The 27,878-nt window shown below is 35.9% G+C and overlaps 1 protein-coding gene and 1 long non-coding RNA gene across 2 annotated transcripts; one reads left to right on the top strand and one right to left on the bottom strand.

The window, feature by feature from the left end:
* Positions 1–1,238: 1,238 nt before the first annotated feature.
* Positions 1,239–2,215, top strand: LOC111205610. The gene is made up of 2 exons (XM_048764402.1): positions 1,239–1,847; positions 1,942–2,215. Exons 1-2 carry the CDS (start codon positions 1,395–1,397, stop codon positions 2,185–2,187), a joined length of 699 nt encoding a protein of 232 aa, XP_048620359.1. The 5' UTR covers positions 1,239–1,394; the 3' UTR covers positions 2,188–2,215.
* Positions 2,216–6,410: 4,195 nt separating this feature from the next.
* On the bottom strand, positions 6,411–11,503 carry LOC111205129. Its single transcript, XR_002657542.2, has 4 exons — positions 10,912–11,503; positions 9,574–9,738; positions 7,645–9,485; positions 6,411–7,547 (listed from the first exon to the last, which is right to left on the bottom strand). It is a non-coding gene; the product is annotated as an uncharacterized LOC111205129 (long non-coding RNA).
* Positions 11,504–27,878: the final 16,375 nt, after the last annotated feature.

Here is a 27,878-nt window from a genome sequence, read left to right on the forward strand (position 1 = left end):
ACAAAACGTTTTTTGTATATAAATTCAATTTTTGAATTTATAAAAGATGATTTCATATTTATAAAAATATTTATATTTATTAAAACTAATTTTGTATTTATAAACTTTTTTTTTTGATTTATAAACACTATTTTATTATTTTTTGTATTTATAAAAACTATTTTTAAATATGTTTTTCAATTAATATTTATTAAAACTATTTTTAAATATGTTTTTTTTAATTTATATATTTATTATAACTAATTTTAAATAGTTTTTCAATTAATATTTATTAAAACTATTTTTAAATATGTTTTTTAAATTTATATATTTATTATAACTAATTTTAAATATTTTTTCAATTAATATTTATTAAAATTATTTTTAAATATGTTTTTTTTTAAATTTATATATTTATTATAACTAATTTTAAATATTTTTTCAATTAATATTTATTAAAACTATTTTTAAATATGTTTTTTTTTTTAATTTACAGGTGTACTGGTGATCAGACCCGTCTCGATCTCGTCGTGCCTCACCACGAGGTCGTAGTGGTACGGGGAGCCACTCTCAGGGTTCGTCCAGCCACTCTCGGGGGTCGAGCAGCCACTGTCGGGATTCTTCATTTCCCGCTCCGGTTTTTGCTCCCGCTGCTGCACTCCCTCCCGTTGATGCACCCCCTCCCGTTGCTGCACCTCCTTCCGGTCCTCCAGTCGTTCTGGGAGTGATGACTGTTCCCCAGTTGGTTCAACAGCCCGGTCGTGAGCATCTTCTCTATCTCACTCCGTGTCCAAAGGGACGACGTCAAACATGGTAATTAAAAGTCTTTTTTTTTTCCTTTCATTAAAATTTGATTCATTATTAATAATTTGTTTCTTATATTAGGTTCAACCGATCCGGGAACGGGATCAGCGCATAGATCAACAATATGATGTACTCGAACCTCAGCAAGGGATATTCGACTTTCACTTCCCTGCCGAGGACCAGGAGATGTGGTTTCGTCAGTTTGCGGTAAGTATTCTAATTTTTTAACTTATATTTTTAATCTTTAATATAAAATTTCTACAAATTGTGTTTTTTTTCAGCAAGAGTTCACCTGGAATCCCGATCACACGAACTTTATCCGTGACGCCTTCGTCCATAAAGTTATGGACAACTATGGGAAGCAGATCTACGAGTGGGAGCAGAAGTGGCTTATCAACCAGGTTTTTCTTAATTTATTAAACAATTTTTTGAATTTCTTAAACTATTTTTGGATTTATTAAACTATTTTATATTTTTCTTACTAAAATGTCCCGAAGTCGATCAACAGCACGGTCTGGGAGGAGTTGTGTGTGCATTGGGATAAAGACGAGACGAAAGCTACCTCCGTGACCAACTCCGCCAACCGCAAGAGCGATCGTGGCGGGAAGGGCATGTACAAGCACAATTTGGGTGCCCAGACTATTGCCACTCTGGGGGATCGTGGCGGGAAGGGCATGTACAAGCACAATTTGGGTGCCCAGACTATTGCCACTCTGGGGGATCGCTTGGTAAGTTCAATCTTTTTTTTAAAATTATTTAAGTATTTTTATTTTATTTTTTATGCATTTCTTTTAATTTCTAATGTTTGTTTAACTTTTGTTTTTTTCAAGGCGGATGAAAATGATGGCGAGCCGGTTGATGATTTCGTCCTAATGAAGACGACGCATACCAACAAGCACATCGGGGAGATTGATGATGGTGTTGTGAGGGATGTGCTCAGCCTGATCGAAACTCAGAAGGAAGACGAAGAGACCCGTCTATCTCAGCTTCAAACCGACCTGGACGCCACTTCGACGGCTTCGACCAACTTGTCCCGGATTCGAATCAACGAAATCGTTGAATCGGTATGTTGTTTATAAAAAAGTTCAATTCATTTATTTCTTTATTTTCATTTTATCATCTTTTCTATTATTTAAATTTGTTTATTTTCTATTTCAGTCGGTTCCAAAGAAGAAGGGACGTTTGGTCGGTTTGGGTCGTCGAGCCCGGTCGGTTCATCCTTCTGCACCACAGACCTATGTTGATCCAGAAGTGCTGGACCAGTTGAAGGACAAAGATGAGCGCATAGCTACATTGGAGCAAAAGATGGCGGATCAAGAGGCGGGATGGGAGGCAACGAGGAGGCAGAACGAGCAAATGATGGAGATAATGAGGAGGATGTACCCGAACGAGCAGTTCCCGTAGTTTCTTTCTTTTTTTTTTCAAAAACTCTAAATGTTTTATTTTGGTACGTACAACTTTGAATATTATCTAATATGTTTTCTATTTCAATTTTAATTTTATATTTTCGAATTTCAATTAAAATAAATAAATTATTAATTTTTTAAAAAAATATATTTTTGGGAATATTCCAAGGAAGTGTATCCCTCGGGATATTCCGACGGATACACTTCCTCGGAATATTCCGATGGCAATGGTTTCTCGGAATATTCCGACGGTCGTAGTTCCTCGGCATATCTCCTCGGAATATCCCGACGGATACACTTCCTCGGAATATTCCGACGGCAAAGGTTTCTCGGAATATTCCGACGGCCAAAGTTCGTCGGAATATTCCGATACATCTTTTCTCTCGGAATGTTTCCGAGGACCGTTCCATCGGAAATATCCGAGGAGATACCGACGAACAGTCCTAGGAAATGTTTCTTCGGAATGTCCTCGGAATCTTTAATTCTCGGTATTCCCTCGGAATTTTCCAAAGAAATTTCGAGGAAATTTTACTTTCCGACGAGAAATTTCCGACGACCATTCTCGACGGTATGTCCTCGGAATACTGTTATTCCGAGGACATACCGACGATATTTGTCGTCGGAATACCGGTGTTTTTTTGTAGTGTTACCAGCTTCCAACATAGGAGCCTTTTCTACCACTAAAGCTTCAAACTTGCAAAGTTCTCTCGATCCAACCAATGAGAGTCCAGTGAAAGAGGAAGAAGATAGTACGGTTTAGAATGTAGGCTCTATTACGCTGAGCCAGTATATTTTTGAATGTAGGCTCTATATAATTATCCCCTATATATTAAAAGAGAAGCATTACAACTTTTGAGGTAGCCATGTGTCATCACTACAATGATTCTTAGAATCCTTAGAAAAATATGTTGGTCCATCCAGATATATATATATATATATATATATATATATATTTTGTCATCAGTCCATCCAGATATACAATAAGTTTTTTATTAAACTAACAATAAATTAATTATTATTGTTCTCAATTATTTCCTTAAATAAATATTACAGAATTGCCTAATGTGGCTAGAGTATACAGTGAAACATCTATAAATTAATAATGTTGGGACTACACCAAAACTATAATTTTTTTATTAATTTATAGAAATATTAATTTATCGATATACTAATTGAACCAAAAACTCAATTTGAGACTATAAAATTATATTATCTTATAGAGATTTTTAGTGTATATTAATTTATAGAGTATTAATTTAAAGAGGTTATACTGTATATGACAATTAATGATTTTGAATAATAAAGATTTGATACAAATTAATATATCCTCTATCATTTTTGTTTAACTTTAAATTATTAAAATAAATTAAACGACCACATTAACTATATAATAAAAATTTATATTTTTCCATATATGTTATATTTTAAAAGTCTCACATAGAAACTTTTATGATCCATTGTTAAATTTTTTTTTTATGACAAGAAACAAATAATTACAAAATTATGTAAGTAGGAATCCTCATTTAATAAATACTATGACTATATCTATATATATATATATTAATGTCTTTCAAATTAAACTATATACCGTAGAAAAGACATAAATATTTTAATTTTGAAATTTCTTTGAACAATTTTATTTGTTTGATAAAATTTTTGAAACATTTAAATTTTAAAATTTGCATTGAATGTTTTTAAAAAATTATAAATTACTAAAAAATTTAATAATCGCAAAATAAATTTTTTGTTATCCGTGATTTAAATTTTCCGTTACAATAATATACAAATCATCAAAAAAAACATGAGTAGAACGCATCATTTAACATATATCAATATTTAAAATATATTATATGTCTATGTATATATTATGTTAATTTAATTTAATTATATACAATATAAATAGAAAAAGTGATTGTTTGGATTAATAAAATTTACTTATGTATTCACTCAATTCAATTATATACGTAATAGTTACTGACTTTTTAATTATCCAATATATATATATATATATTATTTAATAATATATAAAAAACATAAAATGTGCAAAATTAATTTAGAAAGCAACCTAATGTTTCGTTCGGCTCTATTAAGCTGAGCCAGTATATTTTTGAAATACTCTTATTTTCAGTTGGTGTGTCCCTCTGGTGACATTAATTAACACAATTTATTCAGTGAAAAAAAAAAGAAAACCAGACCGCATACCTAACTGATTCATTTCTACCCATATATACATCTTTTTCCAAATGCTTGTTTGCCACACACCCAAAATCATTTCATAAAGAAATCAAAATAGAGAAATAAAAAAGAGAGATAGCGAGATCAAATGTTTATCTCATCTCCATATTTCTCATCATGGCTTCACTTTCCCCCTCTTCCCACGGCCTGAAATTTTTTGGCTACGTACGATATAGGACGAGTAATGATTGAGGGTGTCCTGATTTGTAGTACTAATGGAACCGCTAACCCTGTCTCGAATGCCACTGTTTTCGTAACATGTGGCGGATCAACCATCAGTCTCGCTGAAGCAGCGACCGATCTTTACGGTGCATTTACCATAGTACTCAACATCATACAAACACTTTTGTTTGACCCTAGTTTCTGCGGTATCGGGACTAATCTTCGGAATGAAGGTTGTGGTGTTGAATTTCCGGACGACGTCGTTTATGCCACATTATCACTGGTCGGCATCGGCAGGACGAATAACATATTTACAGCTTTTTAAGTGCCGGCTCCAAGGGGTGGCAAACATGGCATATGCCATGGGTCCATCTTAAAATTAACCAAATTTAGTGATAAAAAGTAGGCCTGGAACTTTTATCCGAGATCCGGATTCGATCCGTGATCCGATCCGGATCCGATCCGAAAATCCGGATATCCGGAGAGGCCGAATCCGGATCCAGATAGAAAAATGTTGGATCCGTCAAAACCGAAACCGGATCCGGATATCTTGATTTTTTAGTCCGGATATCCGGATGCGTAAATTTTATAAATAACTATTTCAAAAATAGTAATATCTATATATAAAAACTAATTTTATTTAATATATTTTCATTTTTATAATAGTATATATAAATTTTATGTAAATTTTGTAATATTATACATAGAAATAATTAAAAACATTATATATATTTTTATTTTTAAATTATTGTTAACATTTTATATATATTAATATTATTTTTTATTTATTTTAAGGATCCAAATCCGGATCCGGATATCCGCCGGATATTATAATTTTTAGAAGGATATCCGACACCCGGATATCCGCGAACCCCGGATCCGGATAAGGATAGTAAAATTATGAATCCGCCGGATAAGGATCCGGATCCGGATATCTTAAAATTGCTTGGATACCCGATCCGTCCCAGGTCTAATAAAGAGGGTCTATATTTATGTTTGTTTCTTACAACAAGGGTCCAAAATATTATGATTAACCAATTATAATACATAAAAAAAATTTGTCCAAGGGTCCAATATACTTTTAAGCCGGCAATTATAGCGCAGGCCCCTTTTCATAATATTCTCTGGTGCAATGTGGACTTTCATGCATTCTAGTTTGTACTAATTAAAAAAGGGTCATGCTGAGTTGTAACGTAATTAGAATGTTAATTTTGCTTACGTGGCGGCTTGAGAATCAATTGAAAATTTTGTTAGTCCATAATTAAATTGTTAGGAAATGTTATATTATACTAGGGTATGTCCGTCCTACGAACGGGATATATTTTACTTGTTATCTAGGTTTTAATTTTTTGCATGATTTTATGGTTTGTGTAACGTTTGCATTTGGAATAGATATGTATAATAATGAATTTTGTATTTTAGAAAATTTTAAGTGATGAGGGATATTATATTCATTTTACTTAACATTTGATGTTCATTTATTTTTTTAACTTTTTTTTGTTTTTTTATTTGTTGTCAAAAATATTTTATGTTATTATACTATTTTAGTCATTATTTTTATTTTTTTATTATGTGTTTATAATGAGAATACATTTTTATATTATCTTCACCTAAGTCTAATTAAAATTCTTTATTTTTTATTTTTTATTAGTCTTGGTAGAGATTATATGTTTATATTAGCATGACACGATTTTCATGATTGAAATGGTATACATTTTCTTAAATGTTTGTTCAACTTTTTATATATAGTAAGTAGATTTGAGTTTTTACTGTGGTGGTAAGGTTTGATACTCAAAACGTGTATTACTTTATATTTTGTATATACGAAATACTTCGCTCGGGATGTAACTCAATTTATCGTTTTTTTTTTGTTGCATAATGTTGTTGTTGTTGGGTAAGTCTAGGCAATAATATTTTGTTGAAAATACTGTTAATAGAATGATTCTGATGTTATTTATGAATTTTGTTAATCCTGAAATGCCTTGTAGAGGCTAACCATACACTCTTGTGAAACCCTTACTAACGTTTTGTTGGTTATTAAATATTGGGTGAAATTTATTCAACTTGTGAAGCATTAGCTTCATACAGTTATTTACTTGGCTAATCCGAATTACGTAAATGCATTACGGTAAATTACTATTGACTGTCAACGAAAAAAATATGAGAACTGGTAACTACATTTTGTAAATGCACAGTTTAAAAATATGTTCTCAGCGAACACAACCAATTGATTTTAAGTAGAATTAAATAGAATGAAAAGATATACTACACAAAAGATAAAGTACATAGAATACTTGTAAGAAATTCATAACACTGGATTTGGCGGTTTGGGTTCTCGAGCGCAAGACATGCACGTCGGATCGCCTGGATAATAGCTATGACAACTTCGTTTTGGCCAATAACTCTTCTATGAAGTCTCTGCACCGTAGCACCGTAGCCAGTTTACAATTAAAAAAAGTCAGCACCGTAATGTGAGAAACATGCAACTATGAACCTGAGCATGGCGAAGTCGAACCAAAGACCCATCTTCATCAATAAAGTCGATAGCTTTGTCGGGAAGAAACCGATCACTATTCAATAAGGAGAAGAAACTGATTTGAGTAAATGCTCAACTTTGTCTAAAAATCACGTGTTGGAAAGAGAATTATGACCTTAAAGCGTATTGAGAATTTTTTATCTATCTAAGACCAAACACATGCTTACTCTCTTATCTGCCTACCAACCAAGTAGCGTACATGCATATGCTTACAATTTCCTGCTTTATGGTTTCAATTTCCTTTGACGAATTAAAATGCGCAAGGATGTTAGCGAGAGTATTGTACGGGTTTGTAGATTTTCAACAGACGGTCATGCTTTGAGCATTAAACTAAGAAACTGGAAAATACCTTTATTAAGCAAGCTTTCAAATCCTCTCTCAAGTACCACATTAGGTTCTACATATTCATGAGCACTGCACCAAATCTAAGAAATAAAATATTAATCAGACCCAAATAATAATTAATCTAGAGCGAATTAAGAGTCATATATTGCAATGTATTAGAGGAGACAAAATAATTACCTTTAAAAGTGACAGACAAATCGTGAGCTACATGCTTACTACACAACTCCAAATGTCTGAATACTTCTATTTCACATATGCTTGAACAACATTCTTTTAAAAGTTTGCAATCCAAGCCTGCAAAGATAAGACAAAACCAACAGTTCCATTTATAATTTTAGTTTGTCTCCAATCTGAGGTTTAAATTTAAAAATATATGATGGAATTATAAGCAATAACATTCCACTTGCCATAGCTGTTGACCCTGACCAAAAGATCTCATGTGATTAGATTGGCTTTTGTTGATCAGGTTCAGTTCACAATCTTCTGACCCGTTGAAGATTTGCAGTCCTGGTATGTAAAGTGATATATGGTGTTTTTCACATCATTGTATAGGTGTTTTCGTATTGATTCGAGTCCTTAATCCATGTCAGTCTAGTCCTTTTTGATCTTTTACAGGTCTGGAGTTGGTAGAAGAATGAAGAGAGGGTGCTTGAAGAGAAGCTGTCCTTTTGGAGCATTTTGCGGAGAACACTCAAGACGAACAGTCCCGAGACTGTCCGCAAGCAGAACAAGCAGACGGAGTGATCCCGAGGTTGTTCCCGACAAATAAGGAATCTTCTATTTTCGGGAATTAAGGCCCTGTTGCCCTAATATCTTTTCTACCTATTGGCGCCTCCATATAAAGACGCCACCTATCCTATTTTAATTCTTACGCTAGTTTTTACAAGAGAACTATTAGCTTTTGCGATCGGCAACTTGTAAGGGAGAAGAATCCATTCTCTCATAGAGAAGACCATCTGAACCCTTTGTTTACTACTCTTATTATTATGCAGTTTCATTCAGGATCTATGTCTTTGATTGCTTGCATCATGATTGAGTAGTGATCTAGCTCGCCTAGGGTTTTTAGGGTGTTGAAATATGAGCTAAACATAGATAAGCTATTCTTGATTATTCTTCATCCATACTATTCTTAAGGCTTCCATTAATCTGATCACTTGATGTTAGATCCTAAGTTTATCGCCTAGCTAACCGCTTAGGAGATAGCTTGACATGTATTGAATGAGCTTAGTATCCCTAATCAGCGAAAGTAGATATTAGGGTAGTAAGTGAACTGATCGGACCTGATCTCTAAGGCTTGTAGTCGTTTCTCATCTCAACGACAGTTAGATGATGGGATCGACCAGCAAAGAGATCACGACCACGACAGTGGGGTGTTCCAGCTGAGTGATCCGAGTTCTAGAAAGCACTGCATCGCGCTTGAATAATTGTTTGGCTCTCGCTCAACACCCAATGAAATACCCTAGGCTAGCTTCTTGTTAAATTGAATCAAACTCTAGTTTACTTGTTTTCCGCGTCACCAATTGAATTGAAAACCATTTTCTTCTTAGCTTGATATTGAAATTTATAAGAGTAAAGTGTAGACTGGTCCTCTGGATTGAATCTAAAGTACTATAATCACAACTGTTAACTTGGCATTAGCAAAGATTCATATTTAGTGTATCATAAGGTTAAATAAAACACCAAGAAAACAAAATGAGGTTTAACTAAAATTGATAAACAACAGAATTCAAAAGAATAATGAAATAACCAATAAAAAGAAAAGAAAATAGGAACGACCTGATGAGGCGAAGTCCAGCGAGTATATCAGCTACCAAAAACCCTTAAAGAAACAAACCCTAAAGAAATAAACGAAGAAGCCACCTTCAAGGGTTACTCGCTGCAATAAACCTTCAGTAGCACAAAACCACCACCGAAAGGCAAGAAGAAGCTCGAGCTTCCAATTTCATAGATAGATACCAGAACAGACCAGTAAACCTCCACCACGGGCATAGAGTATCACCACAGAACCACCGAGGCATCTGACAAAGAGAGATCCGAGCAAGACCATATAGGCAAGAGATTTAAGAGATACGAAGATATGATGAGATCAACGAAAGGGAAACTCACACGTATTTATACTGAAACACAACATCTCAGATCGAAAAGCATTGGAGAAGACGGAGTGGGAGAGCGAATCAATGGAAGAAATCACGAAGCCTTTACTCAGACCGTTTTAGATGGTGAGAAAATCGCAAACGTCGCAGGCATGAAGAGACAAACTTCGTTTCTTAGCTGCAGCGTATTAGGGTTAGACACTACAAGAAAACAACTAGTTTCCTGCGGACAATTTTGTCGAAAATAGTCGTCGGTTTTATTTCGTCGGAAATAAAAATTTCGTCGGAATTTTGTCGGAATTTCTGATGAATTTCCGACGGACATATTTGTGAAAAAATTCCGACGGACAGATTTCCGACGAAATTCCGACGGAAATTACGATGAACAATTTTCCAACGGAAATTCTGACGAACAATTTTCCGACGAAATTCCGACGAACTTATGTCCGACGAAATTCCGACGGATTTATTTCCGACAAAATTCTGACGGACTTTATAAATTATTTAAAAAAATTAAACATATTTTATTTAAATATTTTATAATAAATATTTTTAATTCATTAAATATATATAAAATTTTAAAATTAGATAAATGTTTTTGTAATATAATTTTTATAAAAATCATTTATAATAAATAGTTTTAATTCTTTATATATATATAATTAAAATTAGAAAAACGTTTTTGTAGTATAATTGTTTTTAAAATCCTTTATTATAAATTTTTTTTATAAACATAAAATGGTTTATAAATTGAAAATATTTTAAAACAAAGAGAAAAAGTTTTTTTTTTAATTTTTTAAAAAAATTTGTAATTGAAACCTTTTTCTAATAACTGAAAAACGTTTTAATTAAATCTAAAAAAAACACAAAAACAGTTTATAGATTGAACAGGTTTTTAAAAAGGTGAAAAAGGTTTTGATAAATTTTAGAAACCACAAAACATTTGATAAATTATAACAAACTTTAAAAAAAATTAGATAAACTTAAAATATTTTATAAAAAGCTTAAAACGTTATATAAAATTAAAAAACATTTTGAAACAATAAAAGATAATAAAAACTTGAACACATTATATATATATATATATATTAAATAAAACTTTTCAATAATTATAAATACACCAAACATTTTTTATAAAAATATTTAACATATAATTTCTAAAATCTACGAATCTAACATCTAAAAGTTTCAATCTACATATAAAACAACAACCTAAAACAAAATCTAACAACATATAACTCCTAAAACTATCAATTATATCCTAAATTTTCATATTCAAAACCTAAAATCCACAAATCTAACATTCCAAACCTAAAAAAATGTAATCTAAAGAGGGGTTTAGATGACTTACATGATTGGGGAAGAGATTTGGAGGATTTGGGGTCGGAATCGCAGATTTGTTAGAGAGAGAGAGAGGAGTAAGACCGCGTAGATTGCAGAGGAGAATAGAAAAAAATGAGGAAGAAGAAGAAGGGTCAGCTTATGTATTAAAAATAAACTGACGGATTCGTCGGCATTCGGTCAGTTCTATTTTAAGTGGTTAACTAAATAAATTTCACAAATTTTCTTCCCGGGTAAAGTGAAAAATTCCGACGAAACCTATCCGTCATATTAAATTCGTCGGAATTCCGTCGTAATGTTTCGAGAATATCGATAAAGGAAGCCTCGATATTATCAAAGAAAACCGATGAAAATATTGTCCGTCGGAATGTCCGTCAGAATGTAGTGTGTTTTCTTGTAGTGAGAGGGTCTCCTCCACGCCGGACCCAGACTCTTTACAATATTAAAGCCAAAGTACATTCAAATAAAGCCCATGATGACAGATCTTTAATGAACCGCTGCGTTTTGGTTAGAGTAGACACGTGTCGGCTTGACAGCATCCGAATTGATGACGTGGATGTCGACGTGGACCCCTTGGGAGAGAATCAATCTGTAATTTATATATAAAGATAGTATGTCCATTATGGACCATTCATTTATAGAATTGAAATTATTTTATATTCTTTTCTTAAATAAAAACTTATGGAATTACCTAATGTGATTAAGATATATATGGCAATTAATGATTTTAAATAATAAAGATTTGCTAACAATCTGTATACTTTCTATCATTTTTTGTTTAATTATATATTATTAAAATAAATTACACAATTATATTAATCATATAATAAAAATTAGATATTTTGTATATGTTGTATTTTGAATTTTTCAAAACGAGTATAAATTACTAAAACTGTTAAAAGAGAAGCTACTGTGAGGAAGCTTCAATGAGTATTAGAAGATCAAGAAGGTATCGCTCTGAGATTCTAAATTCTATTGAAGCAGAGCTGTCCATGATAAATGAGATTCTAAATTCTATTGAAGCAGAGCTGTCCATGATAAAAAGGAAATTGAGAAGTAATGTGGAGGATGGAAATCTATGGAGAAGGAAATCAGGGTTTAAACAAAAGTTTTCGACTCATGAAACTTGGATGCTCCTTCGAGAGACTGGTTCTCATTGCGGATGGGCCAGGGGTGTCTGGTTCTCTCAGGCTACACCTAAGTTCGCTTTCTTGACATGGTTGGCTATGCTAGATAATGGACATAGTATCTAAATGGTGTTTAGGAGCCGATACGACGTGCGTATTGTGTAAGAGTGCTGTGGCATCTAGGAACCACCTGTTTTTTTAGTGTCCTTGCTCTGGTCAAGTCTGGGAACATCGCACTGCAGGGATTCTGCGAAATGATTATACAAATGTCTGGTCGGAAATTGTGACTCTGATTACAGAAAGGAGCATGGAGAAGAAGAAACTTTTCTGCATCAGATACTCGTTCCAGGCTGCCATCCATGCGGTGTGGAGGGAGAGAAATAAGATAAAGCATGGAGATCAGCCCCTGCCTATACAAGCCTTGAAGAAATTCATTGATAAAGGAGTTCGATATAAGCTCAGTTTGATGAGAGTATAAGGTTGAAAGAGCATGGAAGGAGCTCTTTGATACTTGTTCAACACAAGATTGTAAATATCTTATAGCTTTCATTTTGAGTATAAGAAATAGAAAATGATTAGTTTCTTAAGATATGGATACACTCGGATGTAAAACGGTTTTTTGATGAATAAAATTTAACATTCATTCAAAAAAAAAAATTTTGTGATCAAGGTTTAATTTTTTTCTGTAATAAGATACAATGATTATAAAATTATATGAATATATAATTTTATTTTAATAGGTGATAATGATAATATATATATATATATATATATTTCGTATCGTTTAAATGAAACTATACATCATATGAAAATATATACTTATATTTTGATATCTGCGTTGAACATATATTAAAAAGCTAATATTTTAATTTTGAAATCTTCATTGTTTTTTTTTAAATGATTATAAATTATTGAAACCAGCAAATTTCACATTAAAAAAATTGTTGTAAACTTTTGTTACACAAATATGCAAATAATCATAAAATCATATGAGTACAAACCTCATTTAATAAATATTCATATTAAAAGTATATTGTATATCTATGTTAATATCATTTAAATTTAATTATATATCATATACGATAGATAATATTGATTGTTTTGATTTATTTACCCTAAAATTATTGCGAATAAACAAGAACGGTCGTTTCATTTATATGCGTACGCCAATTTATTACATAATAGCAACTGATTTCTTAGTTATTTAATATATAATATTATTTTATTATTTCATAATATGCAGAAAAACATAAAAAAGTAATAAATATAAAATATTTATTATGCACAAGGCGTGGATTTTAACCTACGTGTGTATCTCTTTAATAATTTTAAATATTAAATATTTCTAAATCTGAGGCCAAAACAAAATAACAAAATGAAAATAAACTTAAAAATTAATATTTATATCGAGCAATAACCAAAATGAAAAAACGACACAAAAAATGAGAAAAATATTGAAGATAGATAGGATTGACATGTGAACGTAAACTTCTCTTAACCATAATTAATTTTTAAATTGTTTAATCGTGATATAAAACCGAGCTGGCATAGTTTCGTTGTAACCAAATAGTAAGCCTGAGATTCTTTGGCCTAAACGTTAGGTTCTTATGCGATTTTTTGACCTAAAATATTTTTAAAAATGAGATCAGCTAATCAGTAAACAAATTATGTAATTAACAAAATAAAAAATTAAATTGTTTAAGAGCCAAAAATATTGATTCGATCAAGAATATAAATTTTATTTTTCCATACGATATAAAATTTAACATTTTTTTGCATGAATAAATTTAACATTCATTCAGAAAAAAAAAATAAACATAAACATTTTGATACCATTTTGTTTTGGAAACAAAACACGGACCGGGCCAATTGTGCAATAACGGACTGAACCATGGACATAAGTCTAGCATTAGATCTTCTCGTGATATTTGAAGAATTTTCTTTTAAGGTTTGGTTTCGATATAAGTATTCAGAGACGGATCATGATAATAATTGCCTCCTTTCCAGGCAAAGTTATACAAGAAAGTGGATTTTTGTGTTTTGTGCTTTTCCTCCTTGATATTTCTTTTTTTTGAAACTTTCCAGGAAAAGTTATACAAGAAGGTCGATTTTTTTTTGTGTTTTGTGCTTTTCCTCCTTGCTATTTCTTTTTTGAAAAAAGGTTAAACCAGGATCTATTAAAGACTCAGAACAAACCTCCCGGTGGGAGGTGCAGCCCACAACAAGCCCTCTCCCGGGTATTTATACGGACGTATCCGCAGCCGTGGTGAGCAAAACAATGTGACTTAGTTTTCGCAGCAGGAGGATCGAACCCAGCATGTGTTTGCATCCAAGGCCGTCCACTACCACTGGACTACAAAACCCGCTCGCTCCTTGCTATTTCAAAACGTAGTTCTCTAGTAACTGCTTCTAAGTTTATATCTTACTCTTTAACCAAAACAAATCAATAAAATTTGTTTTGATTTGGATCAAATTTTCACAATATAAAATTTTCAAACCTAACCGTTCTAAAAACGCTTCTCACAGGTCTCTACTATTCTTCTCCCGTTTACTTTCTATCGAAATGTCGATTCGTTTTTGTTTTTCTTAACAATAAACAAACATTTTTTTGAATTATACAAAGGTATCCTAGTCCCACCGAAATGGTCCAGACTAGTCACATGTTGTCACGTGTCGGTCTCATGTCCCTGGTAATGGCGAAATATTAATTTCCCAGTGACCGGGACTCGAACCCTTGTTGCTTCACCGTATTGGATTTTTGCTTTCAAGTTAATCACCATCAAGGCACAAGTCCTGGTTATAATAAAAAAAAATATTTAATAAAACACAAAAAACAAAAAGCAAAAACATGTAAGAAATATTAGAGATCCATGAGGAGCTTAAAGTATAGCCGTATAGGAACAAAGATAAGATTAGGCCGAAATAGATGCTGACGAGAACTACGAGATCCAGGTGAGTTACATTCACTTCAACTCCTTCAATATTGCATTTTGTAAGGCTTCTTAGTTGCTCTATTTTTTAGTTACATTCACGTATGTTTCTCCGATGAGTTTTCTTTGAAAAGTTGTTATATATTAAATCGAACTGGGACTGTTTACTGAGTTCTTGGACTATTGAGAAGCGGTTCGAACATAACTGAAGGAAGCAGAGTTAGAGTAAACAGAAAATCAATATCAAAATCAGTGTTATCGTTTTTAAGGTGTGTTATTGTATACTATTCTGTTATAGTAGTATTAATATAAGCAATAAAGTAGCGTGCACAGCAAAAAAAATCTGATAGCTTTGTAATTTTAATCTTTGAAGTTCTTTATTAAATTCACAATAAAATAAGAATTTTTTTATTGTTAATAATATGATCTTCAACTTATAGGTTAATCACCATTAGTAGCTTTCTAAGTTTGAAATCATAAATGTGTGTCTCCACCCCCTTGTTGTTCCTTTCTTCACTACAAGAAAACAACGGTATTCTGACGGACATTCCGATGGAAAATGAAATCCTCGGAATATCCCGAGGAATCTCCGAGGAAATTCTGAAGAAATACAAAATTTGGTTTCCCCGGAATTTCCTCGGAATATACCGACGGAATTCCGAGGAAATACTAATCCGTCGGAATATTTTTATGGAATACCGAGGAAAAACGTATTCCTCGGAAAAAACCGATGAATTCTGAGGATATATTATAGCCGTTAGAGAGCCGTTGGGGGATTTTAAAAATTCCGATGAAATTCCGACGAACTAGCCGTTGGCGTCGAAATTCCGTCGGAATTTCCTCGGGCTGTCGGTAGGATTTCACCTATAAATACAAGCACCCCTCTTCCTCTTCATTCACTCCATATCTTCATCCTCCCTCTTACTCTCTTTACACACGAATTTGATATGTCTTCCTCAAATTATTTTCGTTCTTGGATCGATCGACCTCATTTGGATCCGAACACGAGATTGCTTACGGAAGAATACCAACAAGGTATAACCGAATTCATGGGGTTAGTTCACCGACAACCGGAAGCAAAAATAGGTATGTTAAGATGTCATTGCTCTAATTGTAAAAATAGAAAGGTTATTAAAGAGTGGGATGTTTGGACTCATCTATATTTGAGTGGGTTTACACGAAGTTACAAAATTTGGTATCATCATGGGGAAACTGATTATGAACATGGTAGTACTAGTGAACCTCAGCCAGTGGTTAGATTAGAAGAACCAATTAGAACGGATGTAGATTATGGTGTAGGTACTGAGCAGATGGTAAATGATCATTTTAGAGGGGAAGATTTACTCAATGCACAAGCTAGGAGATTTTATGATATGTTGGATGCTGGAAAGCAACCATTGTACGAAGGTTGCACAGATGGTCATTCAGCTTTATCATCTGCTACAAGATTGATGGGCATTAAAACAGATTAGAATTTGGCTGAAGACTGTGTGGATGCGATTGCTGATTTTGTAAAAGGTATTCTACCCGAGGATAGTGTAGCTCCTGGTTCATACTACGAGGTTCAGAAACTCGTAGCTGGTCTTGGTTTATCGTATCAGGTAATAGATGTATGCAGCGACAACTGCATGATTTATTGGAGGGCGGATGAACAGCGGGTTATATGCAAATTTTGTGGAAAGCCTCGTTATAAAGATACGAGTGGAAGAGTTCCATTGCCATATAAAAGGATGTGGTATTTGCCTTTGACGGAAAGGTTGCAGAGGTTGTATCTGTCTGAACGTACAGCGCAACCAATGAGATGGCATGCGGAGTACTCAACAGATGGTGAGATCAGACATCCTTCAGATGCAAAATCGTGGAAGCATTTCCAATCAAAGTATCCCGACTTTGCGTATGAGAGAAGAAATGTCTACCTTGGATTATGTACTGATGGTTTCAGCCCGTTTGGCAAGAGTGGAAGACAGTATTCTCTATGGCCCGTCATTCTTACACCATACAACCTACCCTCAAACTTGTGCTTGCGACGAGAGTTTTTGTTTCTCTCGATTCTCGTTCCCGGACCAGAGCATCCTAAGAAATCACTTGATGTATTTCTTCAGCCACTAATATATGAGTTGCAACAACTATGGGATCAAGGTGCTTAAACATACGATGTTTCGTGTAAAGAAAACTTTCAAATGCGGGCAGTACTAATGTGGACAAGAAGTGATTTTCCAGCATATGGTATGTTATCTGGATGGACAACGCATGGAAGGCTATCATGTCCATATTGTCAAGATAACACTGATGCTTTCCAACTAAAACACGGAAGGAAAACGTGTTGGTTTGGCTGTCACAGGAGATTACTACCACCTGATCATCCATAACGTAGGAGTAGGAATTTGTTTACGAAGAACAAGAGGGTGTTTGACAGTCCACCTCCAGAAATTTGTGGGAAAGATTTGAAGATACAGCTAAGAGATTTTGGTGCAGAAAGGACGCCAGACGTCGGTGGACATGAGCGTTTTCCGGGAGATGCTGTTGGAGACCTACATAACTGGCACAAAAAAAGTATTTTCTGAGATCTGCCATACTGGGAGGATCATCTGCTAAGGCATAATTTAGATGTCATGCATATTGAGAAGAACTTTTTTGACAATTTCTTGAACACGATCCTTAATGTTCAAGGTAAAACAAAGGATAATTTGAAGTCAAGACTGGATTTAGTCGATATATGTGCTCGTTCAGAACTTCATGTTGATGAGAATGGTAGGGCTCCTTTTCCCATATACCGACTTGATGCAGAGGGAAAATATGCGTTCTTTGATTGGATTATAAATGATGTGGAATTTTCAGACGGTTACGCATCAAATTTGCGTAACTGTATCGACAGAAAGGAAGGAAAGTTTACTGGCTTGAAAAGCCACGATTGCCATGTAATGATGCAGCGCCTCCTTCCGTTTGCCTTCAAGGAACTATTACCACGAAATGTTCGTAAAGCAATTGCAGGGATAAATGATTTCTTCCGCGATTTATGTATGAGATCAGTGACTCTTGAAGGTATTGAAAATTTGAAGACTAACATAGCCGTGATTCAGTGCAACCTTGAGAAGATATTTCCTCCCTCATTTTTTGATGTTATCACTACAAGAAAACAGCGGTATTCTGACGGACATTCCGACGGAAAATGAAATCCTCGGAATATACCGAGGAATTTCCGAGGAAACACAAAATTGGGGTTCCTCGGAATTTCCTCGTAATATACCGACGGAATTCCGAGGAAACCTCAGTCCGTCGGAATATTCCGAGGAACAATGTGTTCCTCGGAAAAATTCCGAGGAAATATTATAGCCGTTGGAGAGCCGTTGGGGGATTTTACAAAATTCCGAGAAAATTCCGATGAACTAGCCTTTTCCGTCAGAATTCCGTCGGAATTTCCTCGGTATGTCGGCAGGATTTAATCTATATATACAAGCACTCCTCTTCCTCTTCATTCACTCCATATCTTCATCCTCCCTCTTACTCTATTTACACACGAATTTGATTCATAAAAAAATATGTCTTCTTCAAATTATTTTCGTTCTTGGATCGATCGACCTCATTTGGATCCGAACACGAGATTGCTTACGGAAGAATACCAACGAGGTATAACCGAATTCATGGGGTTAGTTCACCGACAACCGGAAGCAAAAACAGGTAAGTTAAGATGTCCTTACTCTAATTGTAAAAATAGAAAGGTTATTAAAGAGTGGGATGTTTGGACTCATCTATATTTGAGTGGGTTTACACGAAGTTACAAAATTTGGTATCATCATGGGGAAACTGATTATGAACATGGTAGTACTAGCGAACCTCAGCCAGCGGTTAGATTAGAAGAACCAATTAGAACGGATGTAGATTATGGTGTAGGTACTGAGCAGATGGTAAATGATCATTTTAGAGGGGAAGATTTACCCAATGCAGAAGCTAGGAGATTTTATGATATGTTGGATGCTGGAAAGCAACCATTGTACGAAGGTTGCAGAGATGGTCATTCAGCTTTATCATCTGCTACAAGATTGATGGGCATTAAAACAGATTATAATTTGGCTGAAGACTGTGTGGATGCGATTGCTGATTTTGTAAAAGGTATTCTACCCGAGGATAATGTAGCTCCTGGTTCATACTACGAGGTTCAGAAACTCGTAGCTGGTCTTGGTTTATCGTATCAGGTAATAGATGTATGCAGCGACAACTGCATGATTTATTGGAGGGCGGATGAACAGCGGGTTACATGCAAATTTTGTGGAAAGCCTCGTTATAAAGATACGAGTGGAAGAGTTCCAGTGCCATATAAAAGGATGTGGTATTTACCTTTGACGGAAAGGTTGCAGAGGTTGTATCTGTCTGAACGCACAGCGCAACCAATGAGATGGCATGCGGAGCACTCAACAGATGGTGAGATCAGACATCCTTCAGATGCAAAAGCGTGGAAGCATTTCCAATCAAAGTATCCCGACTTTGCGTATGAGAGAAGAAATGTCTACCTTGGATTATGTACTGATGGTTTCAGTCCGTTTGGCAAGAGTGGAAGACAGTATTCTCTATGGCCCGTCATTCTTACACCATACAACCTCCCCCCAAACTTGTGCTTGCGACGAGAGTTTTTGTTTCTCTCGATTCTCGTTCCCGGACCAGAGCATCCTAAGAGATCACTTGATGTGTTTCTTCAGCCACTAATATATGAGTTGCAACAACTATGGGCTCAAGGTGCTGAAACATACGATGTTTCGTGTAAAGAAAACTTTCAAATGCGGGCAGTACTAATGTGGACAATAAGTGATTTTCCAGCATATGGTATGTTGTCTGGATGGACAACGCATGGAAGGCTATCATGTCCATATTGTCAAGATAACACTGATGCTTTCCAACTAAAACACGGAAGGAAAACGTGTTGGTTTGACTGTCACAGGAGATTCCTACCACCTGATCATCCATATCGTAGGAGTAGGAATTTGTTTACGAAGAACAAGAGGGTGTTTGACAGTCCACCTCCGGAAATTTGTGGGAAAGATTTGAAGATACAACTAAGAGATTTTGGTGCAGAAAGGACGCCAGAAGTCGGTGGACATGAGCGTTTTCCGGTAGATGCTGTTGGAGAACTACATAACTGGCACAAAAAAAGTATTTTCTGGGATCTGCCATACTGGGAGGATCATCTGCTAAGGCATAATTTAGATGTCATGCATATTGAGAAGAACTTTTTTGACAATCTCATGAACACGATCCTTAATGTTCAAGGTAAAACAAAGGATAATTTGAAGTCAAGACTGGATTTAGTCGATATATGTGCTCGTTCAGAACTTCATGTTGATGAAAATGGTAGGGCTCCTTTTCCCATATACCGACTTGATGCAGCGGGAAAAGATGCGTTCTTTGATTGGATTTCAAACGATGTGGAATTTCCAGACGGTTACGCATCAAATTTGCGTAACTGTATCGACAGAAAGGAAGGAAAGTTTACTGGCTTGAAAAGCCACGATTGCCATGTAATGATGCAGCGCCTCCTTCCGTTCGCCTTCAAGGAACTATTACCACGAAATGTTCATGAAGCAATTGCAGGGATAAGTGGTTTCTTCCGCGATTTATGCACGAGATCAGTGACTCTTGAAGGTATTGAAAATTTGAAGACTAACATAGCCGTGATTCAGTGCAACCTTGAGAAGATATTTCCTCCCTCATTTTTTGATGTTATGGAGCATCTTGTTATTCACCTGGCAAGAGAATTGGAACTTGGTGGTCCTGTGCAGTATAGATGGATGTATCTGTATGAGCGGTATATGTTCCATTTGAAGAAGATGGTGAAAAATTTAAGTAGGGTGGAAGGTTCTATAGTCGCACAGATGATCAATGAAGAAACTTCAAACTTTGCCGAGTACTACTTTCCAGCAGAAGTTCAGACCAAAAACAGAAGACCTGCTCGGCATGATGATAGAGGCGAACGGGCAACATATCATGTTACGGTTCCAGACATTTTCACAGATGTTGGACGACTTAGCGGAAAACCAAAGGACCGTCGACTTACTGAGCAGGAGCGCAGTCATTTGCAAACATATTTGCTCACCAACTGCGAAGACGTTCTTCAATATGAGAGGTAAATAAATGAGCTTACAAATTTTTATTTTAACAAGTTGAAATTTAAATCTTAATTAATTACATTATTGTCATCATATACAGGATTTTCATGGCAGAAAAGCGGTTCGAGTATAGATACGCCACAGAGGACGAACTAGAAGAAATGAAGCAGAGAGAATTTAGTGGATGGATGTTTACTTATGTGAGTGCTTTAAACAAATTAAAATATATTTTATCACATATTTATACTAATTCACATTTATTGATATAATATATATATATGTGCTATTAATAGGTGTCTGCTGGTTTGGCCAGAGGTGAAACATTTGACGATTGGATACGTGAGATGGTCGTTGGACCAAACTTTGTTGTGAAGTCATATCCGAGATTTTGTACTCGAGGATATGCATTCACAACTCAGAAGAGGAGACGTTCGAGTACGACTTATGATGCTGGCGTTTGTTCTGCATCAGGAGATGATGTATACTACGGACACATACATGAGATTTTGGAAATTAAGTATTTGGGCATGGTTGGATTGCGCTGTACTGTTTTCTATTGTGATTGGCACGACAACACCCCAGATCGAGGTGTGAGAACAGATGCATTTGGTGTTACATCAGTAAATTCGAGGCGAAAGCTGCAATATTATGATCCTTTCATTCTTGCTTCTCAGGCCGATCAGGTAATTAAATGTTAATTATTCAGAATGATTCATCATCATGTGTATTAATTTATAATTTTTCTAAATGTTACAGGTTTGTTATATCAAGTACCCCCGGGTAAGGAACAGAGATGATCCATGGGTTACTGTTACAAGACTCAACCCGAGAGGCCGAGTTCAGGGAAGTTCTGAGCTGGAAGACCCACTACAACCAAGCACATCCGGCAACTTAAGTGCAGCAGAAGATTTAGCTGGAGTTGGCCTTGTAGTCGATTTAACCGACTTTGGAGAGGAAGCCGTCGTTCACGTAGAGGATGAACCAGTGATTGGAGAGTTTCACCAAGATCCAGATTCAGATTCATCTGGTGATGATGACTCGGAAACAGACTACCATTGAACTTATTTATTTTTTTTTTAAAGAAATACCGAGGAAATTCCGAGGAACACTTGATATAACCTCTTTCCTCGGATAATAGTTATTTGGTTTATCTAGCAAGGCAAAGCTGAATACGAATTAAAAACTACTCAGAACACAACCAAATAAAACGAAGAAACCATGTAAAAGAAATACGAACTCATAATTAAGAAACCCAAAAAAAAACTCAGTTCAAAATTAACAGAAAATAAGACCATAAAACGTTAGAATAGAAAAGAAAATAAAATAGCCGGTGATAGCTCCTACTCCTCGTCTCCTGCTCCAGATGTTCCTGCATCGTTGGGTCTCTTGGACCTCTTTCTTACCCTGTGTGTACCACTCGAACCCGAACCAGAGGTGGATGGAGAGTTGTCCCGATGAACTACATCATCCTTTTGGCAACGACACGGCCTGATACGTGAAATGGCAGCCCAGATCTTGTGTAGCATGTCGTTGTTTGTCTTTATGCTCTGATCTCTCCAATGTTGTTGCTGGCGCGAAGTGGCGTTCGGTGGAAGCTCTTGCAGCTTGTACTGGCTGGAGTCTGATGGGAGTAGCTGATGGGGTTGTGAATCATCTGGAATGGCTTGTGCAGCCTCATCTTCTCCTTCTTCATCAACCACGCCCTTGCCTTTGGTCTGATATTTTGGCGTGAAGAAGGATGGCTTGTCTACTAGTGCGGTAGCAGGGGGTAGGAACTCAACTGCAGCCTCTGAAAGTAGAGAAGTCAGACCGATCTGAGGCAGGTGGCAGTAGAGTGTTTTCTTCGCTCGGTCCTGGAATACGTAGACGTAAGGACCATCCCGATGGATCCTCGAGTGGGGACCAGCTATGAACTCCTTACTTACTAGAGAAATGACATCCAGGTAGTTCCAAGCAATGTTGTTCGATCTGTCCAGTGCTACCTGCTGGTTCTTGCAGTCTACACCCACATGTCTAAGGATCCGAGTAATCACTGCACCAAATCCACATGCATTGCTCTTTTTTTGGTTACTTTCCCCTTGTATCCTGCTAAGTTTGCGGCCAGCACCGCTCCCATGTTGAAGGCAGTAGCAGGTGGGAATGTAGAGTTTCCAAATGCCGGTAGCAAATGCCTCACACCTTGGTACAGGAGGCACAACTCCCATTGCGTGACTGATGCGGCTGTGGTTGTCCCGTATAGCAATGAGCCAATGAGGCGTGTGGCATATCTCAGTACTGGGCTCCGGATAAGTGACTCCTTTGCCTGAGAAGATCTATAAACCCCTGTGCCAATCGTTTCCCAGAAGTTCAACAGCTCTGAAGTCCAATAAAGACCAGATGTCCTCTCCCCTGCACTCAATCCAAATAGTCCGCAGAGGTCTGTGAAAGATACCTCATAGTATACTTTCTGCACTACGAATGCCAGAAAACCTTCCTGATGGCTATCATCGGGACGGGTGACGTATGCGGATGCTATGAACTGGCGTACCAACTCCGGATAAGTGGGTTCGTTGAGGTTGCATAGTTGGCCTAGACCCATGTTCTGGAACAGTCCTTCAATGTCTGCTTGGATTCCCAATATTGTCATCGTCTCAGGACATGCTAGTTGTGTAGCCGGAACGGCTACCTTCTTCATGTTGTTGTAGTGGGTGGTATCAGACTTATCCCACTTCTTTGGCCTTTGCTTCTCTCGCTGAGACGAACCCTCTTCTTGTGTGTTCTTCTTTGCTGACATTTTCGTGCGCTTCATTCTCTACAAAATAGAATCATTGCTCTCAACATGGTTATAATCAATTAAGAACTCAAAGCAACATGAAAATGAAAAGCGAAATCGAGTTGTGATAAAAAAAAAACCAAATTGAAAAAAATTCTCAATCCCTAAATCATCTCAAATCCTGTTCCAAACTCGTTGATCACAGACAATTGTGTTCTATTCCATGTTTAAACATCTGTTTCATGCATATTTGATCAAGGAATCAACACGGAAATAAGAAATTCACAAAACCCAAAAAATTGCTCAAGAACACGATTTCAGAATGTGGAGATTCGCGGAGTATACCTGTCTTAGGGTGAAGACGAGTGTAGGAATCAGGTAGAGCTCGAAAAATCAAGTGGAATGGAGCCCAAAATTGTTCAAATCGGATGATTATAGAGAGAGAAAGGGGGGGGGCGAATTATAGGGGAAATCGGAGGGGATGAGAGTTCTAAGGTTTAGATCCAGAAAAGGTCGGGTTTTGCCTTATAATTCTGTTTTCCGAACACGCATCGATCGATGCGTTTTTGTTCTATAACGCATCGATCGATCACAATCTTACGGCCCGGTCCATCTTTGTAATCGATCGATTTGTTTTTGTTCAGAAACGCATCGATCGATGCGTTTTTAAAAAAACATACAAGATTTTCCGAGGACATTCCGAGGAAAAATTGAGATTCTCGATCGATCGATGGGATACTCTCATCGATCGATCACAATCTTACGGCCCGGTCCATCTTTGTAATCGATCGATGCGTTTTTGTTCTATAACGCATCGATCGATGCGTTTTTAAAAAAACATACAAGATTTTCCGAGGACATTCCGAGGAACAATTGAGATTCTCGATCGATCGATGGGATACTCTCATCGATCGATCACAATCTTACGGCCTGGTCCATCTTTGTAATCGATCGATTTGTTTTTGTTCAAAAACGCATCGATCGATGCGTTTTTAAAAAAACATACAAGATTTTCCGAGGACATTCCGAGGAACAATTGAGATTCTCGATCGATCGATGGGATTCTCTCATCGATCGATCACAATCTTACGGCCCGGTCCATCTTTGTAATCGATCGATTTGTTTTTGTTCAAAAACGCATCGTTTATTTAAAAAAAAATACGTTTTGAAACCCCAAACACTAGTTCCTCGGAATTTCCTCGGAATATTTTGAGGAAATTCCGAGGAAGAAGAGGGTTTCCTCGGAGTTCCCTCGGAATAATCCGAGGAAATTCCGAGGAAATAGGGTTTTTAAACTGAAAACAACGTTTTGCCGTTTTAATAACACCTATATAACCCTTATTAAGTGTCTTACGTTCATTATGAAGTCAAAAATTTGTTCCTTACCGTATAATTAACACTTTTCCGATTGTATGAACGAAATCTAGCAACATAAGACAAACACTTATACATTTTAATGAACGGTAAAGGGAATACTTTCAATTAGTTTTGAAATTTTTTATTTCATGGTTTATGCTCATCTATACAAAGAATCCTCAATGGTATGCATTACAATTGTATAAGAAATGAAATACGGCAAAAAAAATTGATGTTTTGAAACCCCAAACACTAGTTCCTCGGTATTTCCTCGGAATATTCCTAGGAAATTCCGACAGATATTTTACTATCCGTCGGAATTTCCTCGGAATATTTCATTTTACCGGGCAAATATTTCGCGAAAATTGAAATTAGAATTCCGACGGATAATATCCGTCGGACCCTAGGTTTTATAACCACGAGCCACTTCTTCTTCCCTATTTCTTTCTTCTTCCTCTGCGCAAATCCTCTCTTCTCTCCGGCGATTTCCCCCTGAAATCCGACGATATCTCCGGCGATCTCCCTCTTCTCTTACACAAATCATGTGAGGACCCTATCCCACTCTCTTAGGTTCTATTTGTTAGGTTTTTGTGTGGTTTTGATAGATTTTTTTTAGGGTGATTGGTTAGGATTGTGATTTGGTTGTATAATAGGTTTAGAATTGTGATTTGGTTGAATGATTTGTTTTGTTGAATTGATTTAGAATTTTTTTATAATTTTTTTTTTCTATTTATAAAATCGATTTTTGTATATAAAATCGATTTTTGTATTTTACAAAACGATTTTTCTATATAAATTCGATTTTTTGGACTTTACAAAAAAAAATTCTATATAAATTCGATTTTTTGGATTTTACAAAACATTTTAAATATCTATAAAACTTTTTTTGTGATTAAAAACTATTATTTGGGATTTAAAAATATTTTTAATATATATATATTATTAAAACTATTTTTTTGTAATTATTAAACTATTTTTATTTATTAAAAATATTTTTTGTTTATTAGAACTATTTTTATATATTTATTAAAAATTTTAAATATTTATAAATCTTTTTTTGTGATTAAATTATTTGGGATTTTTTTTTAAAAAAAAATAATTTATATATTTCTGTATTTATTAAATATATTTTTTAAATTTACAGGTCTCATGATGATCAGACCCGGCCTCGACAGCGTCGTGGTCGTGGTGGTACGGGGAGCCAGTCTCGGGATTCCAGCCATTTTCAGGATTCCCCTTCGCCCCACAGCTCCAACCATACATCTCCCTCTGCTGCACCCGCTCCTGCTCCTCTCGCTCCTGCTGCTGCATCCGCTCCTGTTCCTCCGGGTCCTCCGGGAGTGATGCGTGTTGCGGAGTTGGTTCAACAGCCCGGTCGTGACCATCTTCCGTATCTCACTCCGTATCCACATGGACGGGGTCAAACATGGTAATTAAACATTTTTTTTTTTTAAATTTGGATTCATTATTAACCGTTTGTTCTTTTAATAAGGTTCAACCGATCCGGGAACGGGATCAGCGCATGGATCAACCGTATGATGTACTCGGCCCTCGACAGTGGACATCCGACTTTCACTCACTTCCCAACCGACAAGCAGGTTCTGTGGTTTCGTCAGTTTGCGGTAAGTATTCTAATTTTTTACTTATATTTTTAATCTTTAATATAAATTTTCTACTAATTGTGTTTTTTTTTCAGCAAGAGTTCAACTGGAATTCCGATGAGACGCTCTTTATCTATCACCACTTCGTCCATAAAGTAATGGACAACTATGGGAAGCAGATCCACGAGTGGAAGAAGAAGTGGGAAATCAATAAGGTTCGATTTAATTTATTAAACCATTTTTTAATTTATTAAACTATTTTTTAATTTATTAAATTTTTCTTTTTTTTTTATTAAAAGGTCCCAAAGTCGATGAACGACACGGTCTGGAAGGAGTTGTGTGCGCATTGGGATAAGGAAGAGACGAAAGAAACTTCTTCCACCAACTCCACCAACCGCAAGAGCGACCGTAAAGGGAAGGGCATCTACAAGCATAACTTGGGTGCTCAATCTATTGCCACTCTCGGAGATCGCATGGTAAGTTCAACCGCTTTTTCTTCAATTATTTGAGTTTCAGAATTTAAATTTATTGTGCATTTCTTCTAATTTCTAATGTTTCTTTAATTTATGTTTTTTTTCAAGGCGGAAGAAAATGATGGCGAGCCGGTTGATGATCTCGCCCTAATGAGGAGGGCGTATACCAACAAGAAGACCGGCCAGATTGATGACGGTCTTGTGAGGGACGTGGTCGACCTGGTCCAAACTCAGGTGGTAGACGAAGTGTCTCAGCTTCAAACCGAGGATGACGCTTCGACGGCTTCGACCAACTTGTCCCGGTTTCGAATCAACGAAATCGTTGAATCCGTAAGTTCTTTGTTTTTAAAAGTTCAATTCATTTATTTCTTGGTTTAAATTTCTAAATTTGGCTTTTTTCTATTCAGTCGGTTCCAAAGAAGAAGGGACGTTTGGTCGGTTTGCGTCGTCGCACCCGGTCGGTTCCCCCTTCTTCTGCACCACCGCCCTTTGTTGATCTAGAAGTACTTACGGCCTAGTTGAAGGACAAAGATGATCATATATCTTTGTTAGAGACCCAGATGGCGGCTCAACAGGCGGGCTATGAGGCACAGAGGAGGCTTAACCAGCAAATGATGGAGATGATGCAGAGGATGTACCC

The sequence above is a fragment of the Brassica napus genome, chromosome C7 (genome assembly GCF_020379485.1).
Source record: "Brassica napus cultivar Da-Ae chromosome C7, Da-Ae, whole genome shotgun sequence".
Lineage (NCBI taxonomy): Eukaryota > Viridiplantae > Streptophyta > Magnoliopsida > Brassicales > Brassicaceae > Brassica > Brassica napus.

What these genes read in the sequence shown, in the direction of transcription:
- LOC111205610 (XM_048764402.1), top strand. Translation starts at nt 1,395, where the DNA reads ATGTACAAGCACAATTTGGGTGCCCAGACTATTGCCACTCTGGGGGAT. An exon ending in TCAACGAAATCGTTGAATCG is followed by an intron (nt 1,848 to 1,941) that starts GTATGTTGTTTA and finishes TTTCTATTTCAG; the next exon opens with TCGGTTCCAAAGAAGAAGGG.